The 26,419-nt window shown below is 35.9% G+C and overlaps 1 protein-coding gene across 5 annotated transcripts in view; it reads left to right on the forward strand.

The window, feature by feature from the left end:
• FBXW7 (F-box and WD repeat domain containing 7) overlaps positions 1–26,419 on the forward strand; it is a 132,505-nt gene that overhangs the window by 85,926 nt on the left and 20,160 nt on the right. For 4 of the 5 annotated variants that reach the window (XM_042234293.2, XM_060400967.1, XM_042234291.1 and 1 more), the window contains 2 exons: positions 15,655–15,737; positions 18,566–18,707. In XM_042234293.2, the coding sequence (XP_042090227.1) occupies positions 15,655–15,737; positions 18,566–18,707 (225 nt within the window). Of the gene's footprint in view, positions 1–12,890; positions 13,248–15,654; positions 15,738–18,565; positions 18,708–26,419 lie in introns of those variants that run through there. The other variant, XM_004017195.5, reaches the window with a different exon arrangement.

Below are 26,419 nucleotides of genomic sequence, written 5' to 3' on the forward strand. Positions count from 1 at the left end.
TTCATTATTTCACATTTGGAGGAAATAAAGCATGGAACATGAAGAAATAAGAGTCAGGAGCTATAAGTTCTTAAGGGATTTGGGAAAAGGAGGCAAAACTCATGTATTGTTGTGAGCACCTTCCATCAGACTTTCTGCCTGTCTGCCTGTTGATGGCTGTGGAGCCTCAGTACAGCGTCCCAGATGATGGGAGCAGTTCTCCGCCAAGGAAGTATCAGCAGTAGAATGTTAACTCTTTGGCTAGCTGCTCTTAGTAAATTCCCACAGTAAAGTATATCCAGAGTCACAGTTAGTTGTGTAGTGTGTCTTTTCTTTCTCTGTGCCCACTGCGAGTCTTAACATAAATTTCATGCACACATCACGTGTTCGCACACTGAGATAGCCTGGGAAGCATCCTAAAGATTTCTTAACTAACAGTACTTCTTGCTATATATATATATATATGTATAAAACCCTCTTTCATTTTCTATAAACTGGAGACCAAGCTCTGCCTGTGGTTAAATCTCAGTTACCAATTTAGTAGTTGTGTGACCTTGGGAATGTTACTTAAATTCACTGTTCCTATTCCATATCTGTAAAATGAAGTGATAATCGTACCTACTTCATAGCGCTGTTGCAGTTTCACTGAGTTAATATAAGTAAAGTACCTGGACGAGTACCTGGAATATATTAAGTTTTCTTCCCTGTATACTTCATTTTCTTAGAAGAACATCTGTTTTTTTTTTTTCTTTTTATGTTGCTTAGTCAAAGTTGAATGTTTTTGATAGCGAGCACTGCAGGAGCACTCAAGTCAGATTAAAATCTAGTGTTTATTTTTTCTTATTTTGGTTTAAAATATTGCCATGTGTGAAAACTTTCTTCTCTCCCCCTAGGTCTATGTGTTGTCATGTAAATTGGGCAGCTTTATTTATCAGATGCATTGATTTGTCATGGTTTTTTGGCTCGTCTGTCCTTCTCAGTCGGGAAGTTCTCCAGGATAGGGACTGCATCTTGTTCAGTTTTGTATACTTTTTGCTTAGAGTCTGGCTTTCAGTATCTCTGGCTAACTATTTCTAGAATGTGGTAGTCTAGATCTATAAAAATAAAATGTTTAAGTCACTATTTAGTTTTCTCGCCCTCTTATTTCATTGTTTAGAGAATAGAGAACCATTCTACAACTCAGGATTCATTTGGATGACACTGATAATGTTAAAATGAAATTTGGGGAGAAGATCACCATAAATTTTCCTAACAGTAATTTCCTTTGACTTTGTAACTTTTGTATAAACAAATATAGTGAACTTGACAAAGTTAAGGTCTTTGAAATAAATTAATTGGTGAGGAGTAAATTATATCTTGGCCTAATGAAATCTATTTATTGTAATTGTTTAATAAAAGCTAGTTGAGTAAAAATATCTTAGAAAATGCCATCTAATTTTAATCTTTGCTTTTTTATGTTGTGATCATGATGATGACTATATCTTCATTTAACATCTCTTGAAAAATATTTTAAGTTCTTGATTTGCTCTTTTGTGTCCTGATAGAATAACTTTAAAGAAAAGATTTAAAATGAAGAGGGTTGGGTGTGTCTGTGTGTGTCTTTATCCGAAGAGCTAAAAAATACTACAATTTTAAGACTATTCTAACGTTCAGCATCTTTTTGCTATCTTTGACTTTATATCCTTTGGTAGACTTAAGTTATTCCTTATAGAATTTTTTTTTCCATGTTGTAGACATTTGAACATGCATTGACTCAATAAAAATAAAATTTTTAGATTTAGTTTTTTTTAAAAAATATTCTCCTGCCACCATGTAGCAGTTTTCAACAAACAAGTCATGTGCATAGAGCAGTTCGTAATCGTTGTATGCAGGCTTGTTCCATGGTCATCATGTCATCATTACATGCCATGCTTTCTTATAACTGCTGGGAAGCCAGTGATATCCATCCTACAAAGGGAAATGCTTATAGAGTCATGTATCGAGGGTGACAAACTTTCAAAGTCAATTTGTAGACATGTGGGGACCTTGAGTATTTATAGATAAATAGTTTTTAAGTTATGTGCTAAATATTAAATAATTTTTAATAAAGAAAATAAACTTATAAGTTAAATATTTCTATTACAGTAGTATTGCCAAGATGTCAAAGTGCTCCTAAACATCAATCCTATAGTTCGCTGACAATCAAGGACTGCTGTAGATCAGATACCTTTTCAGATTAATAGTTATTTTGAAAATGTTTCCACGACAGGCAAAATCTGCCAAACCCTACTCATGGCTACTTCCAGCAGTATTTCTTTGTACTCAGATTTTATTTACTGACTCTTCAAACCTTTTGGAATCTCCTGAAATGGTAAGGGATCATGTAAGTGTTATGCTAGTCATATAATTCTTGATAGTTTCAAAGCAAAGAATGCAGTTTGTTAAATTATATATACAGTAATTGCTTTAAAATGTAAATTGATGTTTCTAAAATGAATATTTCGAATCCTCCTTTTTAAATGTAGTGGGGGCATGATTACTAGGTTCTTCCCTACTCACTTGACAGCTACATCAAACACTTGAATACTTAAAGAGCAGGCAAGCTACTCTAAAATAAGTAAAGAATTGATTAAAGATCAGTATGATGTACACTTTCTAGAGGAAGAATGCAGTGTGTTTTATGTTTCTTCCTGGCCTAGCACCCATATGGAATAGATACTTAATAAATGTTTTTAAATAAGGGAAATAAGTTCAAGTTCATAAACTTGATTCATAACTAGAGTTTTAAAAGATTGGTTTAAGCTCTCCCTTCTCATTTTGAATTCTTCTGTAAAATATTTAAGGTACTTGAGAAGAGATGTTATGTTTTAAAAAGTATGTTTGCCCATCCATACTCATGCCTGAGTGCACAGACACACACACACTTATATATATATGTATATGTATGTATACATTTTCAAAAGGATCTTTTTACCATGTGTTTGAATCTCCCATCCCCTGCTTTATAATAACCCTTCTCTTAGTTCTTACATGATGAACAGTTTCTGTGACTTGAAAATGCTCTATACTGAAATCTATTCTTTAAAACATAAGATGAATCTGGATTTTATGTATCTGCTAGTCAAATATTTATAATTGAACATAATTATCAAAATGAGTAAGCCAGGATCACAGAGTTCAGAATAACATGTGTTTTAGGTTAAAGATCCTGGATGACTACAGGAAATAGAAATAGTGAGTTTTAATGAAAGTTTACCTAAGAACGTACCCGAGGCTGTAGTAAACTTTATTTGAAGGCTTTTTCCAACCTTGAGATGCTGTGATCATGTTCTGAATTTCCTTTATGATCACGAGGAAGCAGTCTTTAAAAGTGTACCATGGGTAAAATCATTTTGCCTCCAGTAACTAAGCGTAACCACGTCTTTAACCATGGTAGACATTTGCTAAAGTAAGGCTGGCAGATACATTAACAATCTGTAGAGATCTGAGGCCAGTATCTATCTCTTTCTCAAAAAAGAGTAAATTATCAGATGGAGAGATAGAATCAGGGCATAGAAAGTGCAAGAGCAAGGAAATAGAGGGATGATATGGTAGATGCCCTTTCATTCTGACAGGACTGAGCTACTAGATACAAAGGCTTTAGAGTAGTGCTTGGTGCATGGCACAGAATAATTATTACCAACAATTCCAATCCTCTTCCTTTTCCAGCTTAGGAATCTGTTGGAATGGGTGCTACATTTGAGAATTAGTATGAGGTGATGAGTGATAAGGGAAATAGAAAAGTAATTGTACATGAAAGAACTGAAAATATTTTTATTCATTTTCTCTGTTTATCTAATTTCAACATGTGAGAATTACTTTATGAGTGGTCTTCAATTTTATATACATTTTTGAAAATATAAAAAATAACATAGAATCACTGTCGAGAATGTCCTTTTGCAGTTCAGCTGCGCATCTGTTGTTTAGTTGCTAAGTCGCGTCTGACTGTTTGTGATCCCGTGGACTGCAGCACGCCTGGCTTCCGTGTCCTTCACTATCTCCCTGAGTTTGCTCAAACTCATGTCCATTGAGTCAGTGATGCCATCCTACCATCTCATCCTCTGTCACGCTCTTCTCTTCCTGCCCTCAATCTTTCTCAGCATCAGGGTCTTTTCCAGTGAGTCAATTCTTCGCATTAGGTGGCCAGAGTATTAGAGCTTTAGCTTCAGCATCAGTCCTTCCAGTAAATATTCAGGGTTGATTTCCTTTAGGATTGAGTGGTTTGATCTCCTTGGAATCCAAGGGACTTTCAAGAGTCTTCCCCAGCACCACAATTCAAACGCATCAATTCTTCGGCATTCAGCCTTCTTGGAGTGCTTAGAATTACATGAAATTATCTTGTTCATTTATTAGTAGGCATCACCAATTCAAGGAACATGAATTTGAGCAAACTGCGGGAGATAGTGAAGGACAGGGAAGCCTGGCACGCTGCATTCCATGGACTCACAGAGTCGAACACAGCGACTGAACAACAACTTTGTTTTTCCCCCACTCTAGAATGTCAAGCATATGGGACCAGGTGCCTCATCTGCATTGTTTGCTGTCTTACACCCAGTGCCTAGAACAGTTATTAGCACAGAGTAAGAAATGCTTGTTTATTAACAGGAGAATAGAAAAAGAAAAAAAAATCTCTTATTAAGCCACTTAGATAACTACTGTGCACATTTTTATATATTTATGTAGACTTTGCCCATCCATACTCATGCCTGAGTGCACAGACACACACACACTTATATATATATATATATATATGTATGTATATATATATATGTATGTATATGTATGTATGTATGTATACATTTTCAAAAGGATCTTTTTACCATGTGTTTGAATCTCCCATCCCCTGCTTTCTAATAACCCTTCTCTTGGTTCTTACATGATGAACAGTTTCTGTGACTTGAACATGCTCTGTACTGAAATCTACTCTTTACAAGGAGGCTTCAAGTTTAGAGGCTGGAGGGGCAGGGCATGGGAAGAAGGGACTGGGAGAGGAACAAGATGAACGAGGTGTCTCGTTTTCCAAGTGAGCTGCATTTTTCAATAGTAGAGGCTACATGTTGGTGAGAATCAGTGAGTCAGGTATCCACTTCGGCCCTGAGTTACATTTTTTATTGTCTTTTCATAGAGTTTTTTGGTGACTATAACATCTGTATGTTTAAGAACTCTCTTGTTTCTTTGTTATGCCCTTGCCTTCCCCCACCCCCCCCCATTCAAGAGTATAACCTGCTTTTATGTAGGATTTCTGGTAAGTACCTTTGGAAACAGAAGGACCCCTTCTTAGTCAGTGTTTGTAACTAAAATAAAAAGTCTAAAGTTTTCACACCCACACAGTAAAGTTCTCCTTGTACAGAAAGACATATATTAGCCCTAAAATGGAAGTATGTATCATGGCAGGAAGTACTTTTGAAGAAACCATTACGAGTAAGTTAAAGACTATTTTAACTGTAGTATTAAGTGTTTGAATGAGGAGATAATAATACTAAGTAGGCCTTATAAAGACTAGTGACTGCTGGAAGTGTTAGAGATATTGTCAGTACTTCAAGTTAATGATGGTGGCATTTCCACATGTATCATAGGTCCACAGATGATAATTCCCTTCTATCTCTTCAACATCTATCAGACTCAGTCTTTTAAACTTAGAAGCAATACCGTATCTATTTAAATGACTTCTCTGTTTTCTGACTTCTTACGCTACCCAGTTTGGCACTTGATATTCAAATACTCTTTATGAGCTTCTTGTCTTGACAGTTGGATATTAAATATCTTAAGGGTAGAGGATCATTGTAATGTGTTTATTTTACTTCAGTAGCACCTTGCAGATCTTATTTCTTAATTGATTGATTCCACTTAACCTAAATCTTTCTGTTTCTGTTACTTTTCCCCCAGTTACCATCTTTTTGCCCCCAATTTGCCATGTGTAGCAGAAGCATAGTTATATAGACCTAGATAATCATTCCATGAACTGAATAAATCAAGATTTAGTTGTGGTTAGCATATTTAATTGGTATTTGCAAAATATAGTACTTTTTTCCTTCTTTGGTAATGTCTAATTATTTTAGTTCAACTTGAGCCATCACATATATAATGGAAATCAGTTAAAAGTAGTGAACTTGGGACTGGAGTCTGTGGCTCTAAAATAGCTGTATAACCCTGAACACGACACTTAATTCTCTACCTTACAGTTCTCACCTATAAATAATAGTTCTTATTGTATAGCATGTTTTGTGCCAGGCACCTCTGTGTCCACACAATAATACTTAGGTTGGTAAGGTAAATGGTATTACCACCACATTTGCACAAATAAAAGAAAACGAGAACTCATGGTGGTCAAATAACCCCTACCAAAGTTACACTCTAATGATGACATAGCTGTTGTTTAAACTCAGATTACTCTGATTCCAAAACTTAGGTTCATTCCACAAATGAAGGAGAATTAGGTGATCCCAGGCTCCCTTCTGGTTCTGCACTGTATGGCTTCCTGCTAGTAATGTTTTTTTGTTGATTCAGTGGATGTAACTTTTTTACTTCTTAGTCTTTATATCTTTTCTCAAAGCTTTTCAGTGATGACTAATAGCTAATAAAAGAAATCAGTTTCAGAATTTTAAGCAGTCCTTAAAATGAAAGGTTATTTTAATATTAAAATGCAAGATTGATATACCATATCTATAGGAAACTTTTCTCAAGCCATGTAAATACATTTGAACCTTACAGATAGCAGCGGTAAATATTAAATTAGATAAAGAAAGTAGAGTGAATGTGGTTGTAAGCAACACATGGAAGGAAAATTGATTTCATTCTTTCTCCATGTTGATTAAATTCATTCCTGGGTCATATTTGCTGTTCTGTTTTCCTGGAACCTTTTAAAAATAGTTTCCCGTGATATTTTTCTTACTTTACTGAAGGGATGGCTACAAAAAAATTTATAATGAAAATTTGAGAGGAAATTTTGATATGAATTCAAGATGCTTACTGGTAGTTTATTTGGGGTTTAGAACATGAGATTTAAAGACTAATTGCTTTCTAGATAATTCAGGATAAACTTCAGAGTGACTTACAAGTTTGTCAGGTTATTACAGATGTTGCTTGACTACAAAGGAGTATTGTAGTAGTGTTTTAGTACGCATATTGTCTCTGCTAGCTCTATGACAATATAAAATTGAAAAGAGCAAACAGGCAAAGCTGCCATTTTCTTCTGTGGCTGTTATAAATAGAACTCTTAGCTTGCATTACTGTGTGAGATTCTGTACCTGTGTATATTCACGTATTGGTGGGTGCATACATTTGTGTATATGTTTGTCAGATCAGTAATTTGGCCCAAACCACCCTGCTTATTTAACTTATATGCAGAGTACATCATGACAAACACTGGGCTGGAAGAAGCGCAAGCTGGAATCAAGATTGCTGGAGAAATATCAATAACCTCAGACATGCAGATGACACCACCCTTATGGCAGAAAGTGAAGAGGAACTAAACAGCCTCTTGATGAAAGTGAAAGAGGAGAGTGAAAAAGTTCGCTTAAAGCTCAACATTCAGAAAACAAAGATCATGGCATCGGGTCCCATCACTTCATGGGAAATAGAGGGGGAAACAGTGGAAACAGTGTCAGACTTTATTTTTTGGGGCTCCAAAATCACTGCAGATGGTGATTGCAGCCATGAAATTAACAGATGCTTACTCCTTGGAAGGAAAGTTATGACCAACCTAGATAGCATATTGAAAAGCAGAGATATTACTTTGCCAGCAAGGTCCATCTAGTCAAGGCTATGGTTTTTCCAGTGGTCATGTATGGATGTGAGAGTTGGACTATAAAGAAAGTTGAGCTCTGAAGAATTGATGCTTTTGAACTGTGGTGTTGGAGAAGACTCTTGAGAATCCCTTGGACTGCAAGGAGATCCAACCAGTCCATCCTAAAGGAGATCAGTCCTGGGTGTTCATTGGAAGGACTGATGCTGAAGCTGAAACTCCAGTACTTTGGCCACCTCATGCAAAGAGTTGACTCATTGGGAAAGACTCTGATGCTGGGAGGGATTGGGGGCAGGAGGAAAAGAGGACGACCCAGGATGAGATGGCTGGATGGCATCACTGACTCGACGGACATGAGTTTGAGTGAACTCCGGGAGTTGATGATGGACGGGGAGGCCTGACATGTTGTGATTCTTGGGGTTGCGAAGAATCGGACACAACTGAGCGACTGAACTGAACTGAAGGGATAAAAAAAAAAAACTTTATCTTGAATCTCTATTGTAATTTACTTGTCAGATCCTCAGGGGCTGCATTTTTATAAAGAAAGTTATAAATATTTTAAACTTCAGGGAAAAGGAAAAAAATTAAGTACCACTTGTACAATTGTAATTATGTTAAAAAAATTTTAACATAATTTGAGCTATGATACTTTGATTTACATTTTGATTATGGAGGTTAAGATTTTATATATAAGCATCCCCTCACTTCCCAACAAGTGTTACTTTAAACCAAGTTGTTATATATTACAGTATATAGTGTTTGGGATATTTTTAAATGTAGTAGTATTTTAATACATGCTTCCTTGGAGGTAATTTCAAACTAAATCTGGTCACCTTGTTACATATTTACATATTCTCAAAAAATTTTTGGAACTAACCCTATTCCCTATCTTAAACTGACCATAAATTCAATGGAGAGGAAAATAAGTTCTTTAAATAATGTGTTATCCTGTGCCTGACACACAGTAGGTATAAATGCTTAATGAATGAATAAATGTGAAAATAGCTTATTGATCAGTACTGCCACCTGCTTGTATTGGGGAAAATGTAGGTACTAAGCATACATCCTATTTTAATAGATAATATACCTGTGATAGAACAGGGTTGTTAACTTCCCAATATCAATTGTGAATGTTTTAATAGGAACTTGTACCCCAGAAACCTAATGATAGTGGGTTAGTGAGATTTCCAAAGTTGCTTTCAACCTCAACATGCTTGGCATTCCTTTCTTTGATGTTTAAATCCCAAACTCTCTCTAACCTAAATTCTGTGCTTGGGCGAGACAGCTAACTGTGGTAGGTGGTATATTCCTAATGTAACATCAGAGTAAAGAATGTTGTCATAATAGTAATAAAGAAAATCACTGATGTATCTATATAAATATATTATCCTACTATTATAAAATGAAAAGGAAATTTTAAATTTTGGCAAAGTAATGCAAAGTACCAACATTATTTATAGTATCATCGACTAATTATAACAGTTGGACTTTTTAGCACTAAGTATAATTTAGTATTAGGTATCTATATATGCTTTAGAAAATTTTTATTCTAATGGTTTGCTTAAATGGCCATTTATTCAAAATTATTATATATTTGTTTTGTATCATCTTTGTACTATGTCTTAGGAAACTGTGAACCTTCAAATAGTAGGGGAGAGAGAAGTATGAAAATAATTACAATGAGGTATGATAAAAGTGCAATGGAAGAAGGTATTTTAAATGAAAATAATGAACTCTGAGAGTCAAGGTGAGGAAAAGTAATCTATTAACTACTCTTTCCTCTGTTGACACCCTGTGTATAGATACGTTTTTCTCTGAAGATACATGATACTGTGAAGACTGTTTTGCTGTCTGTGTTTTTCATACTGTTTACCCGTAGGTCAGTTTTTGTTTCTGCCGATAACCGACCGCAACTTGCCCTTTTGAAAACTTAGTCAACCACAACTTGCCCTTGTGAAAACTTAGTCATCGCCACCAATTGCTTAGAAAGAGCCATTTCTCTTGCAGTGGCTCAGAGGTTAATCATTCTTCTACCACTGTTTCCCCAGAGGCTTATACTCTGGGGCAGTACATTTTCATGTCTTTATGCTGGTTTTTACTGCTTTCATGCACTCCTTATACACCTAGTTCAGTGGATCTGTGTTGAGATGAGCACTGGATCTGAATTAGCAGATAGGCTGTAATCCAGGGCTTCAGTGTCAGTCATTCCCCTTGCTAATAGATTTTCAGCAAGGTTTATAACTTGTCAGTCAGCACAAGAAAAAATATTTTATGGAATGGGGAATTTATTGCTTAGCTGATATTATATGAAGATTTGGTTTATTGTAGTGAAAAATAATTATTGACTACTTTGAGACATTGTAAAAATGTGGGTGACAAACACAAATATTTTCTGGCTTTTTCACTTACTAGTTAATTTCACTTATTAAACTAGTATTACTAAAAAATCTCTGGATAAAGTTTTAAACTTTTGTATTTTAGCCAAAATCTCAGAAATAGGAATTTGAGAATGATTTCGTAGATCACAATTTTCATTACTAGTACTTAAGTGAATGTGTGCTTAGCCACTTCAGTCATGTCTGAGTCTTTGTGACCCTTTGGACACTGTAGCCCACCAGGCTCTGTTCATGGGATTCTCCAGGCAGGAATACTGGAGTGGATTGCCATGCCCTCCTCCGGAATCTTCCTGACCCAGGGATCGAATCTGCATCTTCTGAATCTCCTCCATTGTAGACAGATTCTTTACCCATTGAGCCACCTGGGAAGCCCTGTTACTAGTACTGCAAAGAATATTGAAAACCATTCATTTTTATTCTGTTAATTTGAAATCTAGTTGAAGACTTGATTGACTAGCTTTTGCTTGACAAATTCTTTCTTCATAGTTCAAATCAGCATTATAAACAAGATATTAGGGAGAATTGTTTAAATATTTGGAAATGTTAAGTCTTCATGAGTACTTACAAATATTTAATTCTCACCTAAAGGATAAACAAACTAATAAAAATCATTTCCAAATGGGAACCATGGTAGATAGATGGTTGGGAGGGTAGATAGATGGTTGGGAGTTTTGGAAAGTCTTTTCAGTGTTTATTTCTGTATTTCATTTTTATTTTTGAGCTATATAAATGTTTTGCCCATTCAAAAATTTAAAAAGTGAATCTACATACCTACATATAAACATACATTTGTGGGAATCAGGTTTTCCTGTAACTTCATAGCCATACATAGGAGTCATAAAACCAGAAGCATTCCATTGAATAAACAAAGTTAAGATGTTTTCTTCTTTAACTATGTTAAGATGTTGAGACAGTGTTCCTGGTTTATTAAAGTTGGTCTGTGTTCTCAGTTGAGTAGACTTTATTTGAAAGGGTTAGTTCAGCTAGAGATAGGACATGACTTTAACTGTAGTCAAGGAGTACACTGTTACATGACTGAGAGGTAGCCTCTTTGTCCTCTGACAGGCTTTCAGAGGGCATTTCAGGTGTTCCTTTTACAGTTAGTTCCTTCAGATAGCCCAGAACGGGGAGAGGTTCTTTTTCTTTTTCAAATCCTGAGTGCTCTGAAGCTTTAAAAAAAAAAGAAGGTTTATGGGTCCATTCTTAATAGTTGGAATTTTTTTTGACAAGAGTAACATTTCTTTTCAAAAGGAAGTTTCCTTTGAAGTAAGTTAATTGTTTATTTAGAAGACCAACTTTTGTTGAGTACATGTACATATTGTTTCTGAGGGTAAGAATTAGTTTAAGAGCCAGTAAGGAGATTAAAAAAATAATAATATGTAGAATATAACTTCCAAGAGAAGACCCAGGATATATATTTCCATAAAATTTTAGGTTATCTATGTTTTAAAGATAAAGACGTTATGCTGACTTAATTTCCTTTTTTTTTCTGACTTAGTGTCTCAATTAAAAAGGTAAACATTTATTTTAAAAATGATACTACTTTATGCGTCATTTAGAATCATTTTTCTAACAAAAGTCATTTATAACCGTAGCAGAAAGTATTAAAATGTAAGTCATATTATTTCTTTTTTCCTGAAGAAACTTTCTAAGTGCTTAAATAACTATAGGGACACAGTTTACTTGTAATAAAGGACGTTAATGGGGAGGGTAGGAGTTAATTAACTAGACCCTTAATAATGGGCCTTTCTAGTCCAAAGAATCTCATAATTGCCTCCAAAGCTAGCTTTGTAGCAAGTTGCAAGATGAAATATCTAGACTTGTGTAGCAGTCATTCTAAGAAAAATGTTGCCTTCAGGCAAACTTTGATGCCTTTTATTATTATATAAAATACGTTTTTAATGACAAGCAGTATACACTGTGAAGATAAGTTTGGAAGTGGAAGTCCAGTGCCTCCTATTTACTCAAAATTAAATGAACACGTAATTATAAGACTCTCCAATGAGCACAGTTTTTGATCTCTTTGGAGAAATAGAACCTTTCAGCCAGACTTTATATACTTAGTTTGTTAATCATAGAAAGATACTCTCAGGATTACTAAGGACTGACAGTGTATGGTAATTTTTTTTAAGACTGTGTTTTAAGTGAATGAGATGGAAAAGCATAGGGAATATTTATATTAAATATTAATATAAGAAATATGCAGGCTGAAATATTACATAATTTCTGCAAATGCTGCTGTGTTCCAAACTGGTTCACCTTTCTGTAAATCGCCCTCAAAGACTCTCTCATTCTTCCCTCTGCAACTGCCCATCTTGGACTGTCCAAGCTACTTGATAAATCTGATCAGCCTATGCCAGGACTGCGATAGGGCAGCAGTTAGTGAACATAGACTGCTTGGCTTCTGTTGGGAGGACCAGATGAAAATATATTCCATTTTCAAAATGTTTCTGAAAGGATTCATGTGCGGAAATGATGCTTGCCATTTAAAACTTCAAATCTGCAGGTTTTAGAAAATGTAGAAATAACCTCCTGAAAGTTTGAAAGGGGAGAGGGGGGCTGTGGCGTGGGGGCGGTCTCCTTGACGGCCCACCTCCTCCCTCTGTTCAGCGCGCTGTGTGCTTACGGGTTCCCTGGAGCGGATCACCATATAATTGATGTGCAGTCTGCATTGCTGAATCCTGGACTGCACCATTCTGTGTTCAAGGGAAGATGTAATCTGATCCCTCTGCTGCTGAGGGAGGAATCTCTCCAGTCCAGGCTTTGACAGGGCAGAGTCTCCTCCAATAATCTTCTCGGTTCTCTCTCATTATTCCCTCGAGTTCTCCTCAGTCAAGCTGCATGTATGTATGTGTGTCCCGAGAAGCGGCTTGATACTGAGCTGCATTCGCCTCTACTGTGGAGTTTTGCTGCCGGTTCTGCTCCCTAATCTTCCTTTTCTGACGTGCCTGAGCATGTCCACATTAGAATCTGTGACATACCTACCTGAAAAAGGTTTATATTGTCAGAGACTGCCAAGCAGCCGGACACACGGGGGCACAGAATCACTGAAGGGGAAAAATCCGGAAAATATGGGTTTCTACGGCACACTAAAAATGATTTTTTACAAAGTAAGTAAGCTGTTTTCTTCCTGTGTTGTATGATTGTGTGTGTGTGTGTGTACGCCTGCCTGAGAAGGAAAATCTGTATCATCAGAGATGGCTGCAGTATCCTCTAATTTTGGTGGGTGGCTGGATGTCTGGTATTCTGTTTTATATCATGAATGTAAGCAAATAATGGAAAGACAGCGTGAGCTGAAAAAAGCTTTACATTTAAAATAAAATGAGTATTTTAATCTGAGAATTTTTCCTCAAAAAATATATTCGTACTTTAGAAACGTGGCTCTGTTAAATGCTGACCTGGAAATACTCTACCCTTAGTTAGCTTTCAGTGAACCTTTTTGCCTTTAATTTTCCTATGCCTTGTATATAGGGTGGGTTTTTTTCCCCCTTTAGTTGCGTCTCTTAAAGTGTAGAATCACTAGAACATTAGGGATTTATATTTAAAGAGATTTTACTGACTTTCTGCATCCCTTCAAAATTGCAGAATTAATTTTTGGTTCTAAAGTCAGTATTTTTAGTAAACAGTATAATAAAAAAAGACATAGTCATAGAGAAAGTGCTTTATTTTATCAAATATTCTAAATTTGAAAATCGTTTCCCACTGGTTCCCTTGAAATGAATTTCGGGCATTTTTATTCACTGAAGGATTTCTAAGATGGAAATAAAGTTTGCCTTTAGTGGCAAATGGCATTTGGACCAATGTATTTACAAGATATCCCAGAAGTTCTGAAAGCCAGTATTCCTAACTTAATTACAATGAATATCAAAATTTATCAACATAATTTTAAAAATGAGGATCCATAGAAGTTATAAAAATAGATTTTTAAGGTAATCTGTACTGACCTTCCTGATGAATAAATTTTTGTGTATGTGTGTATGTCTATAATTTATACACGTGTAAACACGTGGCTACCCTATATATTGAAGCATTTATTTTTGCTTTTTATTAAAATTATTTGGGGAAAGAAAATAGTGGGTTTTGAGAGGAGTCACTTTAGAACAATGTTATAAGGACAGAAACTTCTGAAGGGTTGAAATAAGACCAGTTCCATTTCTTTCAGTCGGTATTTTCGTGAACTAAGGTATAAATTGTGGATGAGCTTGTCATACCCTCATGTCTTGCCTCTAACATTGTAAAATAATCCCTGTGTTCTAGAAGACTTTCTTCGTGATGATAAAAACAGAGTTTATTATCTAGAATATGATTCAAAAAGATTTTTAGAGTCTTATTGGTTCTTTTTAGTATTTACAGTGTAGCATACTGTGTTATGATGTTCCCATGTGAAGCAGTAGGTAAGAAAATAAGGCTACTGCAAAGCAGGGGTTTTCACCTTATTATAAAATTGAGGATAACTTTCTATCACTCTGGGGATTCCCCTCTTCCCATCATTTTCAGTAGTATAGCAATTAATTAGCAAGCACAAATCTTAGAAGGATTACTAAAATATAAGTTGTTCAATCTCATCAGATCTTATTTTATATAGTTTTATAACATATCTATAGTAAGATGACCTCCGTTAACCAACAGTAAAATATAAAAAGTAGATATTTCAATATTGATGACAAAATGTAATTCAGAATATATTTACAGTATTACATATCTATGTAGCATAATGAAATACTTCAAAACTACAAATGTTGGATATGCCTTACAAAGATGCATAACTCATTCTTTTAAAATCTTTCTGTTTTTCTTGTTGGTTTTCAAGTTAGACTATTTTGTCCTGAGTATCTATAATCCATAGTCAGCAGAGCTGTATATTCTGTGTGAATATCAACGGATGGTTTTTTCCTACCTTGACTGCATTATCTCTAGATTTCCCTCTTATTATGGATTGACTTTTTGCACTGTCCTCATTGCCCACAGTCATTTTTTATGCCTTATCGTAATTACTTTTCAAGAGCATTCTATTTACATTATTCTCTTTCCCCTTTTGTAATAATGTGTTTTAAGTCACTGACTGTTACTTCCATTCTAATTTTGAAATTAAATATGTCTTTTAAAGGAGAATGAAAATCACTAAGAACAGCATGTTGAATGTGGTTCTTTTCTGTGTGGGTTAACTTGACATATTCCCGTGTATTGATCCTTAAACCAGCAAATGTGAAAGGTGTATTACTCTCAAGGAATATGTACGATGGGTTTCAATTTTTAAATCACCATACCCTATTCTGCACAAATATTAGGGGGAGAAATTCACTTCTCCAGTCTTGTAAAGAGTAAAACAAAGTAGAAATAACAGAAGAAACTATGAAACATTTATTTTCTATATGAATTAGCTATGCCTAATTAATATTGCAGACATATGAAAATTTAAGGGTTTTTTTTTTTTAGTATTACTGATGCTAACATTAAGATTTAATAATTGGACAGGTGATTATTTTTTTAACATATCTCATTTGTTTTACCTTATAGATGAAAAGAAAGTTGGACCATGGTTCTGAGGTCCGCTCTTTTTCTTTGGGAAAGAAACCATGCAAAGTCTCAGAATATACAAGGTAATATTAAGTATAATTTGATTCTCTCCCTATTCTCATGTTTCTTTAAAAGAGCTGACGATTCTGAACAGCTTTCATTCACTTTATTCTCATAGAGTTATAGTGTCACTAGTACTGTTGACTGTGTAGCACATTTTGCCATCACTGAAAATTGGGAAACATACATTTTAAATAAGGGGAAGAAGGACTACCACTGTGGGTATACATTTCGTCACTAACACACTGAAGTAAGACACACGCAGAAGTTCTCTTACCAACAAAAGCTTTAAATTATGATTTTGAAGGAATTCTAAAAAGTAAGTCCTGATATATGGATATGAGCAAATGTATCTTGTTTCTATAGCAACAGCTGTTCGAGGGTAGATAGTTATATATGGCTAACTGAAGATACATTTAGTAGCAGTGAAGCAGACCTCACAATTACTAACTCAATCTTATTTCATGAGATTACTGTGTTAGAAACCGCCCTTTATTCGCTTTGTAAGCCTTATGTTTTAACACATACATTTCTACACCAGTAGAATAGTTTCCATAACAACTCAATACAATTGTAGTCTTGTTTCCTGCACCATTCCATCATTTTTGGATTTTGCATCAGTATAAAACTTTTCCCTCTCTCACACTAATTAGGCTAACTTAAGCACAGTATCTATTACCCAGCCAATTAAAAATGGCTTTGGATGTCATTTGGAATGCGGTGTTTTAAAATTTAAATGACAAAAGCATCTTAAGGGCTTTTTATGAGTCTTGTTGGCATATTTGTCACTTCAAATAATTGATCGAAAATTAGATATAGAAACCGTAAGAACTTTGTGATGGTGACATTTCTTTTTTTTCCCCTCAACATTTTTATTTAGAGTTATTCTTTAAAATGCAATAAAACTAACATTACTCGGACTTGTGATTAAACATTGTTACAGATTGCATCTCTTTTCTTCCAGGGAACAGTTTATACTTTTATTTCATTCAGTTCTGGAAAATATTCCTTTCAGATGCCTTTTGTTGAAATTTAGAAATCATGATAATTAGAATGGTTTTATATACCAAAAATGCAAAAATGATACAGAAGAGAACAATAAGGCTATTTCTTGCTTATTCAGAAGATGCTTTTTGTTGTGATTTTCCCTTGTTAACTGTCCCCCTCTCTTGCTTATGCTTTGCCTTCTGACAGTTTCACTGTGTTCTGGCACTTTCACCAGAGGGTGTGGAGTGATAGGTGAAACTGTTCACTTCATTTTTGCTCTTTTCTACTGGTCTTGGTAAACTGTTTCTTGGATGAGAATGCTGAGTTTAATGTTTAAGCTATTTTTTTAGTGTATAGATTTCAGTCAACCATATAATTTTGGTCTTCTATTAATAAGACTAATACCAGGGCGGAAGTATTAAATGGTTCAGTTGTTTTCAAGGCCATTTATAAATGAATGCTGAATTTTTACCATAGAACACGTTTTAGTAAAGTTTTTCTTCCGTCTCTTACTTTTTTCTATTAAGAAAGTACTTGCATAGGAGAAAGTTTTATTTTTAACCTTTTAACACAGCCTTACTAAAGAAAACCAGACAGCATATTGATTGCCATGTCTTTTTAGAGACTTGGTCAGTGTATTTTTGATGTTCTTTAATTTTGTTGAAAGATTTTCTAATAATAAAATGAGACTGGTTTTTTATTTTTATTAGAAAATTTAAGTTATAATCACATTCTATTTCATTTCAGAGGAGAAAATAGAGCTTACCTTTAAAATTTGATAGAAGAAAAAATAGATTTAATTGTTTTATGTTAGAGACCATCTTAGATGAATAATGTTAAAAGATTTAAAAGTGGTAGATATGAAGATTTTTGTATTTTTCTGGTGACTGAGATGCATTTTTAAGCAAAATAAGGAGATATGCTAGATAGAGAAGAATTGAGATTACTTCATTAGTAATTTTTCAGAACTCAATACTTAACTATTAGGATATAATTTATATGTTCTTTGGATTTTAAACACTGTACTGTCTTAGCTCAATAAACTGAAGATTACTTTGCAAATATAATTTTGTTAACTGAATCTTTCTGCTCCTTTTTCCCACACGTCTCTAAAATAGAGTATTTACTTATTTTATTGGTTGTCAGAATTAATTGAATTTCAGATTTGTGTGTGTGTGTGTGTTTACTGTCTCAGAATTTAAATTATTGGATAAAAGTATTTTGATGATCTCATTTCACTTAATTTTGCTTATAATATGTTCTCACTACCTACCTGTTTGAGTAAATACATTTCTAATCAAGGCTCTTATCAAATACTATCTAGACTAAGCTTAATAATAACAATAGAAAATTAGAGAAGAATAGACAAATGTAAATAATTTAGAAGGCATCAGGGGCAAACTTAAGGAATAATGTGACCAGTGAAATGTCTAAAGCCTTTGAACGTACTACTACTTAACGATATTTTAAAGCATTAATAAGTCTTACACACCTTTTTATGAAAGAAATTTAAACTTTTGTTTAATAATGTTCCTAAAGACCAGTCATAAGACAAGTGGAACCTGAATCTTCTAAGAAAGTATTTTAACATTATTGGTATGTTATCAACAACTTGCAGTTTTGCCATAGAGATTCTGCCATTTGGTTGCAGTTAGCTGTGCTGGGATAAAAACAGCTGGTTATGTAGGAGGGAGGAAACTTACCTAAGAATAGCAGAATAAGTTTTGTGTATCCTTGCTTTCTGGGAATAAGCAAGTAAAAATAATAATCTGATGTTTGAAATATACCATATCATCTCATTTTTATTAGAGCCCATAATTCTTAATAAATATCTGTCTTTGCTTCCACCCTTGTATTTGTGTAGTACCACTGGGCTTGTACCGTGTTCAGCAACACCAACGACTTTCGGAGACCTGAGAGCAGCCAATGGTCAAGGGCAACAACGACGCCGAATCACATCTGTGCAACCACCGACAGGCCTCCAGGAATGGCTGAAGATGTTTCAGGTGACATGTCTGAGCACAGTGCTTGAAATGCGTCACTTAGTTCCTGTGACAGTAAGGGATTGTTCAGCCATGAAAAGGAACATGCTACGCCATGGATGAGCCCTCAAAACCATGTGCTAAGTGAAGGGGGTCAGACACAAAAGGCCGCATAATGTGTGATTTTGTGAAATCTCTAGAACAGACAAATCCATGGCAGACAGAAGGTAGACTAGTTAGTGATCGCTAGGTGACGTTTGGAGGGTAGACTGCCAGTGGGTACTGGGCTTCTTTCAGGGGTGATGCAAGTGATCTGGAATTGGACAGTGGTGATGGCTACACAACACGACGGATGTGTTGGGAGCTATTGAAGTGTACATTGAAATGGTGAATTTTATGTTTGTGAAGTATATCTCAATTAAAAAATGCTATTAAATACAGGGGAACTCAATTTTAAATTTTAACTGTATTAATCAAGAGGGTCCAATGCTTATTTTGTGTAAAGTATCCATTTGCACTGTTCATTGCTTTTTAGATAATAAGGTATTTCTTTTTCTCTTTTATGTTTGGATTTCTGGTGTTAGTGAATGTACTTGTTTTCTAAACTGCATGGTTTGGAAGTTAAGCATTTAGGAGTATTAGTCACTGGTAGTAACATCCATCACCATTACCCTCATAGCCTCCAAGAGTTGATGCAACTTTTTTCCACAGATGCCATGCTTGTATGTAGCTTATTGTGCCCAGAATTCTGATTACTATATTTTACTAGCGTATAAAGTTTGGGAAAGTTTACCAGGAAGATTGGTTACAACCAAACCTTGAATCTTAGGAATTTTTTATCTCATGATAGTGATATTAATTTATCTCTTCTTCTAGTGAGATAATGCATAGAAATCAAGTATTTAGCAAAGTAGTAGGCATGGATTAAACATTCTTTGTAAATAGTAAATAATATAAAGTATGTAAAGTGAAGGCATCTCTGATTATAGCCACCATACTAGTGTAAATTAGTATATTTCCTTACGTCTGGCTGTTCGATTGATGATATTTTCTGAATCCTAGGGGAATAATGGTTGAAAAAAAAGATACTTTATGGATTTTGTTTATTTCTGATTTTTAAGTGCCCATTTATATAGATCCCAATATTTTAAATACTTGAGCAAATACTAAATATCCCAGTTTTTTTCTTCTGTAGCTGGAAAACGTACTTGAAGCAATGTTTCTTTAAAATGGATTTCTAAAATTGTTTTCTACTCTTCAGGTAATTTCAGAGAAACTAGAATAACCTTTTTTTAATTCCAGTTGATAACTGAAAGGTTAGAGCAGCACTTCTCAACAGGGGGCAAAGTTTCCTGTGGTTGAAACATTTTTAGCTGTTGCAACTCCGAGGTTGGGGTGCAGGACACGGCTGGCATCTGATGGGTGGAGTCAGTGTGAAGGACAGCCACCCTCAACACAGAGTAATCTAGCCCAGAATAGCAGCTACTGAACTTGAGAATCTATGGCTTCGAGGCATGAAAGTTGCGCTTTACAGTTATGATGTTATGAACCACTACAATTACAAAGCTTTTTGTTTAGTTTTCATAGTCATTTGTTAATTAAACTTACCTTTCATAAGAATTATTCTCTCCCCTCATCTAAGTTCTTTTACCTTAGGTTCATGATTTATTTTATTTTATTTTAATCTTTTCCTAAACATGCCCTCAGAATTCTAAATTTTTGGTCTCATTCTTTTAAAAAGAAGTGTATCCCCCCACCCCCACCCCCGCCACCATTAGAGGTGAAAAAGAACTCAGACACTTATAACGCCTGAAAGAAATGCTTTAACGGTTGTATCATCTCTGATTGAGCCAAGGAGACAGGAACATGAGTGTGCATTGTCATGCTTACACACACATACAGTGTGAGCAGCGCAGCACTTGAGAACGTGAGGTGTTGATGTAACTTTTATAGGAGAGTGCCAACGTGATGGGGAGTTACGCTATCAGTAATAGTCCTATCATCAGTGCAGACACCTCCGAAATACGTGTTTTATATGCAGATCTTACCAGAAGGCAGTCTAGACTGTAACTTACTTTGTATGTAGTATGGGCCTTTTTTCCCACCAGTGTTTCAGAGAGTTCCAGAATATTCTTTGCTAGCTATTTAGTTTTTACCAGTTTTAAGAGAACACTCTGAAATGCTGATCTATAGTAGGGAGCTTTTGTGCCCTATTTTGCATTGAGGGTGTTTTAGGGAATCCTTTGTTCAGTGTTTGCTTATTTAGCTCACTTATGCTTTTCTTAATGAAATGTCCTCATGGTACCATGTACTGTATTAGGTCATCAGATCTGAGATACCATAGATTATTAGATGCATCTCAACTTCAGAAATGTTAATTGTAAATTTTAAAAAAATTGTTTAGAATAAATCATATTTAGTAAACTAACATACAGAATTATCTGGAAGGCTTAATACTATATTTTTTTCACATAACTATTCTGTAGCAAAAAAATTTACTAGCAACAGAAGGTCAGCTAGATAGATAGATCAAGACCTTAATCCTTAATCTGCCTGACACACCCATGGCCTCATTTGTGGTGCCTCATGCCCTTTATTTTCAGGGCTGGTGCCAGAGTAACTAGGAATGAATCACTTGCCTAAAGGCTTGCGATGCTTTAATGCTTAACTTGGAGAGAGATAATTTCATAGTAAAGTGGGGGAGTCATGAGTTGACCTATGTAGTATAGTTGAGGGATAATTAAACTGGCTTGATTTCTACAGATGTGCTGTGGGGCGTTTAATGATGCCTTTTCCGTGGCATAACAAGCAAAATGGGAGAACTTGTCCCCTTACTGTTCTGCTATTGCTCCTAAGACAGTGATACAGCATTGTTTTGGTCCAGCTCCATCTATTCTGACAAAGTATTCTGTTCTCAATTTATAAATTGAATAAGAACAAATGATACACCATTTTAGATAAAAGGAAATTGAAACAGAATGCCACTCTAAAATAGAAGTGCCAATTAGAAACAAAACTAAAAAAGTCCAGAAATTTTGTACTGTTTGAATTTTCAGTTGCCATTGATTCTTTTTTTTTTTTTGGCAACACCAGATTGATGCTTTCAGATTATTAATTTGGGAGCAGAGGATTGGTCATTGTTTTGTTTTGTTTACATCATTTGACTGTTAATATATAGTTTTTCAGTTGCAGATGTTAGACTAGGTAAAGGTATATTAACATTCTCTAAAAGTGATATTCAGAAGTATCTTGACATAATGAGAAGCAGTTTGACTTAGAAGGAGAAGCTTTTAGTACCAATTCTGGCTTTGCCTCATAATAACTGGGTAATTTCATTGATATTATGTAACCACTCTTGCCATTGTTCTTATCCTTCGTGAAATAGATACAACACTAAAAAGTTGTCAAAAGAGAGAAAACGTGTAAATGTGCTTAAAGCTATACTTGAAAATACAGTAGAAACTCAATAAAAGAAGTATCCTTTGTGAGCCTCAGTTTTCTCAGATCTAAGAAGAGGCTATTAACACTAGCTTCATAACAAATGTCATCAGATTAACAGTATCAACATTATTTTAATCAAAGCCTATTTGTATTGTATTAAAACTATGATGTACTTTGAAAATACCTGTTACCCTCCTTAATATATTTTCAATAATAAAACAGAAAATACTTCTGTGTTTTGAAATTAAAAGTGGAGTAAAAATTACTCTTTGGAGGACTTAGGTTTTATGGTAACACTTAGAAATTGTACATGTTTTCTAGCTTATTTGGATCTCTTTTATTTGGTAATCAACAAAATATTAAAACAGATAGTGCCAGAAGTAAATGAATACAGAACTGCTTTGCTGTTGTATCTGAAACAGTCCGATCAAGAAGCCCTGTTAGGTGAGAAAGCATGGAAGAAGGCCATGTACGTAGCCAGAGAGGACTAAGGGAAAATGTTTCTGTCTGGCATCGTGAAGACTTCTGTGTAAAAGTAGAATCAGACTGATTATTGATTTCTTCAGCAAACAAAACCTGGATTATATTCTTTGAGTTGGATTTGGATGTAAATTTGAACTTAACAATTAGAACTGACCCAGAGAAGAATGGAGATACTAAGTATTCTAGTCATGAAACTGTTCAAACAGACTAGATAACCATCTTCTGGAGGTACTAGAGAAATGAGTTCTTCAGCACATGAAACTCAGGTGCTGGACTCCTGAAGGCATAGAATGTGTGTATCTGAATGAGGTGCTGCCAAGGGTCATCCCCACTGATGACTGCTGCTCGCTTGTGAATCATCCGCACCACTACTGGAGGGCTGGTTATTTAAAGCATAACATGCCCCCAGCCCCACCGTGACCACCTCTTTGGTGGATTGGAGGGCTCCCTGATTCTTGCACCACTGAGCCAGCACCTGGGAACCACTGGTCTGGCCAAGCCCCTCATTATACACAAGGTGTGGTCTCTGAGACGCAGACTGATTAAGGGGCTTCCCTGCACTTCTACAGTGAGTTTGCTAGTGAAACTAAGCCCCTGATTACAGCTCAGGGCTCCTTCTACTCTTCTCTACTACTTTCAGGCACTCTCTAATTACCTGAAATCAAACAATACTTTCATGGGGAATTTTCAAGTCTGCATTTTAATTTTGTACACAAATTAAATTCTGTTTATCTTGATCCTTTCTGAATTTGGAATGTTTTTCCTGTCCCCTTCAATATGCTCCCACTAATTTTGCCATGTGAGACCAAAGGAAAATGCTTTTTCCTTTATAAGAACCACTACTTTTCAGAGCAGAAATAAATTAATTATGAGACTCTCCAACACTTTTTCAGATAAACTAAGGCCTACAGAAGTAAATTCAGTTCAGTTCGGTCGCTCAGTCATGTCCAACTCTTTGCAACTACCCTGCAGTATGCCAGGCCTCCCTGTCCACCACCAACTCCCAGAGTCCACCCAAACTCATGTACATTGAGTCAGTGATGCCATCCAACCATCTCATCCTCTGTCATCCCCTTCTTCTCCTGCCCTCAATCTTTCCCAGCATCAGGGTCTTTTCAAATGAGTCAGCTCTTTGTATCAGGTGGCCAAAGTATTGGAGTTTCAGCTTCAGCATCAGTCCTTTCAATGAATATTCAGGACTGATTTCCTTTAGGATTGACACGTTGGATCTCCTAGCAGTCCAAGGGACTCTCAAGAGTCTTCTCCAACACCACAATTCAAAAGCATCAATTCTTTGGCACTCAGCTTTCTTTATAGTCCACCTCTCACATCCACACGACTACTGGAAGAACCATAGCTTTGACTAGAAGGACCTTTGTTGGCAAAGTAACATCTCTGCTTTTTAATATGCTGTCTAGGTTGGTCATAACTTTCCTTCCAAGGAGTAAGTGTCTTTTAATTTCATGGCTGCAGTCACCATCTGCAGTGATTTTGGAGCCCCCAAAATGAAGTCTGTCACTGTTTCCCATCTATTTACCATGGAGTGATGGGACCGGATGCCATGATCTTCGTTTTCTTAATGTTGAATTTTAAGCCAACTTTTTCACGCTCCTCTTTCACTTTCATCAAGAGGCTCTTTAGTTCTTTGCTTTCTGGCATAAGTGTGATATCATCTGCATATCTGAGGTTATTGATATTTCTCCCTGCAATCTTGATTCCAGCTTGTGCTTCATCCAGCCCAGCATTTCTCATGATTTATTCTGCATATAAATTAAATAAGCAGGGTGACAATATACAGCCTTGATTTACTCCTTTCCTGATTTGGAACCAGTCTGTTGTTCTATGTCCAGTTCTAACTGTTGCTTCTTGACCTACATAAAGATTTCTCAGGAGGCAAGGTCAGGTGGTCTGGTATTCCCATCTCTTGAAGAATTTCCACAGTTTGTTGTGGTCCACACAGTCAAAGGCTTTAGCATAGTCAGTAAAGCAGAAGTAGATGTTTTTCTGGAACTCTCTTGCTTTTTCAGTGATCCAGTGGATGTTGGCAATTTGATCTCTGGTTCTTCTGCCTCTTCTAAATCCAGCTTGAACATCTGGAAGTTCACAGTTCGCATACTGTAGAAGCCTGGCTTGGAGAATTTTGAGCATTGCTTTGCTAGCATGTGAGAAGAGTGCAGTTGTGCGGTAGTTTGAATATCCTTGGGCATTGTTCTTCTTTGGGATTGGAATGAAAACTGACCTTTTCCAGTCCTGTGGCCACTGCTGAGTGTTTCAAATTTGCTAGCATATTGAGTGCAGCACTTTCACAGCATCATCTTTTAGGATTTGAAGTAGCTCAATTGGAATTCCATCACCTCCACTAGCTTTGTTTGTAGTGACATTTCCTAAGGCTCACTTGACTTTGCATTTCAGGATGTCTGGCTCTAGGTGAGTGATCACACCATCGTGATTATCTGGGTCGTGAAGATCTTTTTTGTACAGTTCTTCCGTGTATTCTTGCCACCTCTTCTTCATATCTCCTGCTTCTGTTAGGGCCGTACCATTTCGGTCCTTTATTGAGCCCATCTTTGCATGAAATGTTCCCTTGGCATCTCTATTTTCTTGAAGAGATCTCTAGTCTTTCCCATTCTATCATTTTCCTCTGTTTCTTTGCATTGATCGCTGATGAAGGCTTTTTTATCTCTCCTTGCTATTCTTTGGAACTCTGCATTCAAATGGGTATATGTTTACTTTTCTCCTTTACCTTTTGCTTCTCTTCTTTTCACAGCTATTTGTAAAGTCTCCTCAGACAACCGTTTTGCTTTTTTGCATATCTTTTCTTTGGGGATGGTGTTGATCCCTGCCTCCTATACAATGTCATGAACCTCCATCCAGAGTTCTTCAGGTATTCTGTCTATCAGATCTAATTCCTTGAATCTATTTGTCACTTCCACTGTATAATCATAAGGGATTTGATTTAGGTCATACCTGAATGGTCTAGTGGTTTTCCCTACTTTCTTCAATATAAGTCTGAATTTGGCAATAAGGAGTTCATGATCTGAGCCACAGTCACTTCCTGGTCTTGTTTTCGCTGACTGTATAGAGCTCTCCATCTTTGGCTGCAAAGAATATAATCAGTCTGATTTCGGTGTTGACCATCTGGTGATGTCAGTGTGTAGAGTCTTCTCTTGTGTTGTTGGAAGAGGGTGTTGGCTATGACCAGTGAGTTCTCTTGGCAAAGCTTTAGCAGAAGTACCTTATAACCTAATTCAGTTCAGTCAGTTCAGTTGCTCGATCATGTCTGACTCTTTGCAACCCCATGGACCGCAGCATGCAAGGCCTCCCTGTCCATCACCAACTCCCAGAGTTCACTCAAACTTATGTCCATTGAGTCGATGATGCCACCCAACCATCTCATCCTCTGTCGTCCCCTTCTCCTGCCTTCAGTCTTTCCCAGCATCAGGGTCTTTTCCAATAGTCAGCTCTTCACATCAGGTGGCCAAAATATTGGAGTTTCAGCTTCAACATTAGTCCTTCCAGTGAACACTCAGCACTGATCTCCTTTAGGATGGACTGGTTGTATCTCCTTGCTATCCAAGGGACTCTCAAGAGTCTTCTCTAATACAAGTATGAAAGCATCAGTTCTTTGGCGCTCAGGTTTCTTTATCATCCCTTTCTCACATCCATAGATGACTATTGGAAAAACCATAGCCTTGACTAGATGGACCTTTGTTGGCAAAATAATGTCTCTTTCTGCTTTTTAATATGCAGTCTAGATTGGTCATAACTTTCCTTCCAAGGAGTAAGCATCTTTTAATTTAATGGCTGCAGTC

This window comes from Ovis aries, chromosome 17, assembly GCF_016772045.2.
Source record: "Ovis aries strain OAR_USU_Benz2616 breed Rambouillet chromosome 17, ARS-UI_Ramb_v3.0, whole genome shotgun sequence".
In the NCBI taxonomy this organism is placed as follows: domain Eukaryota; kingdom Metazoa; phylum Chordata; class Mammalia; order Artiodactyla; family Bovidae; genus Ovis; species Ovis aries.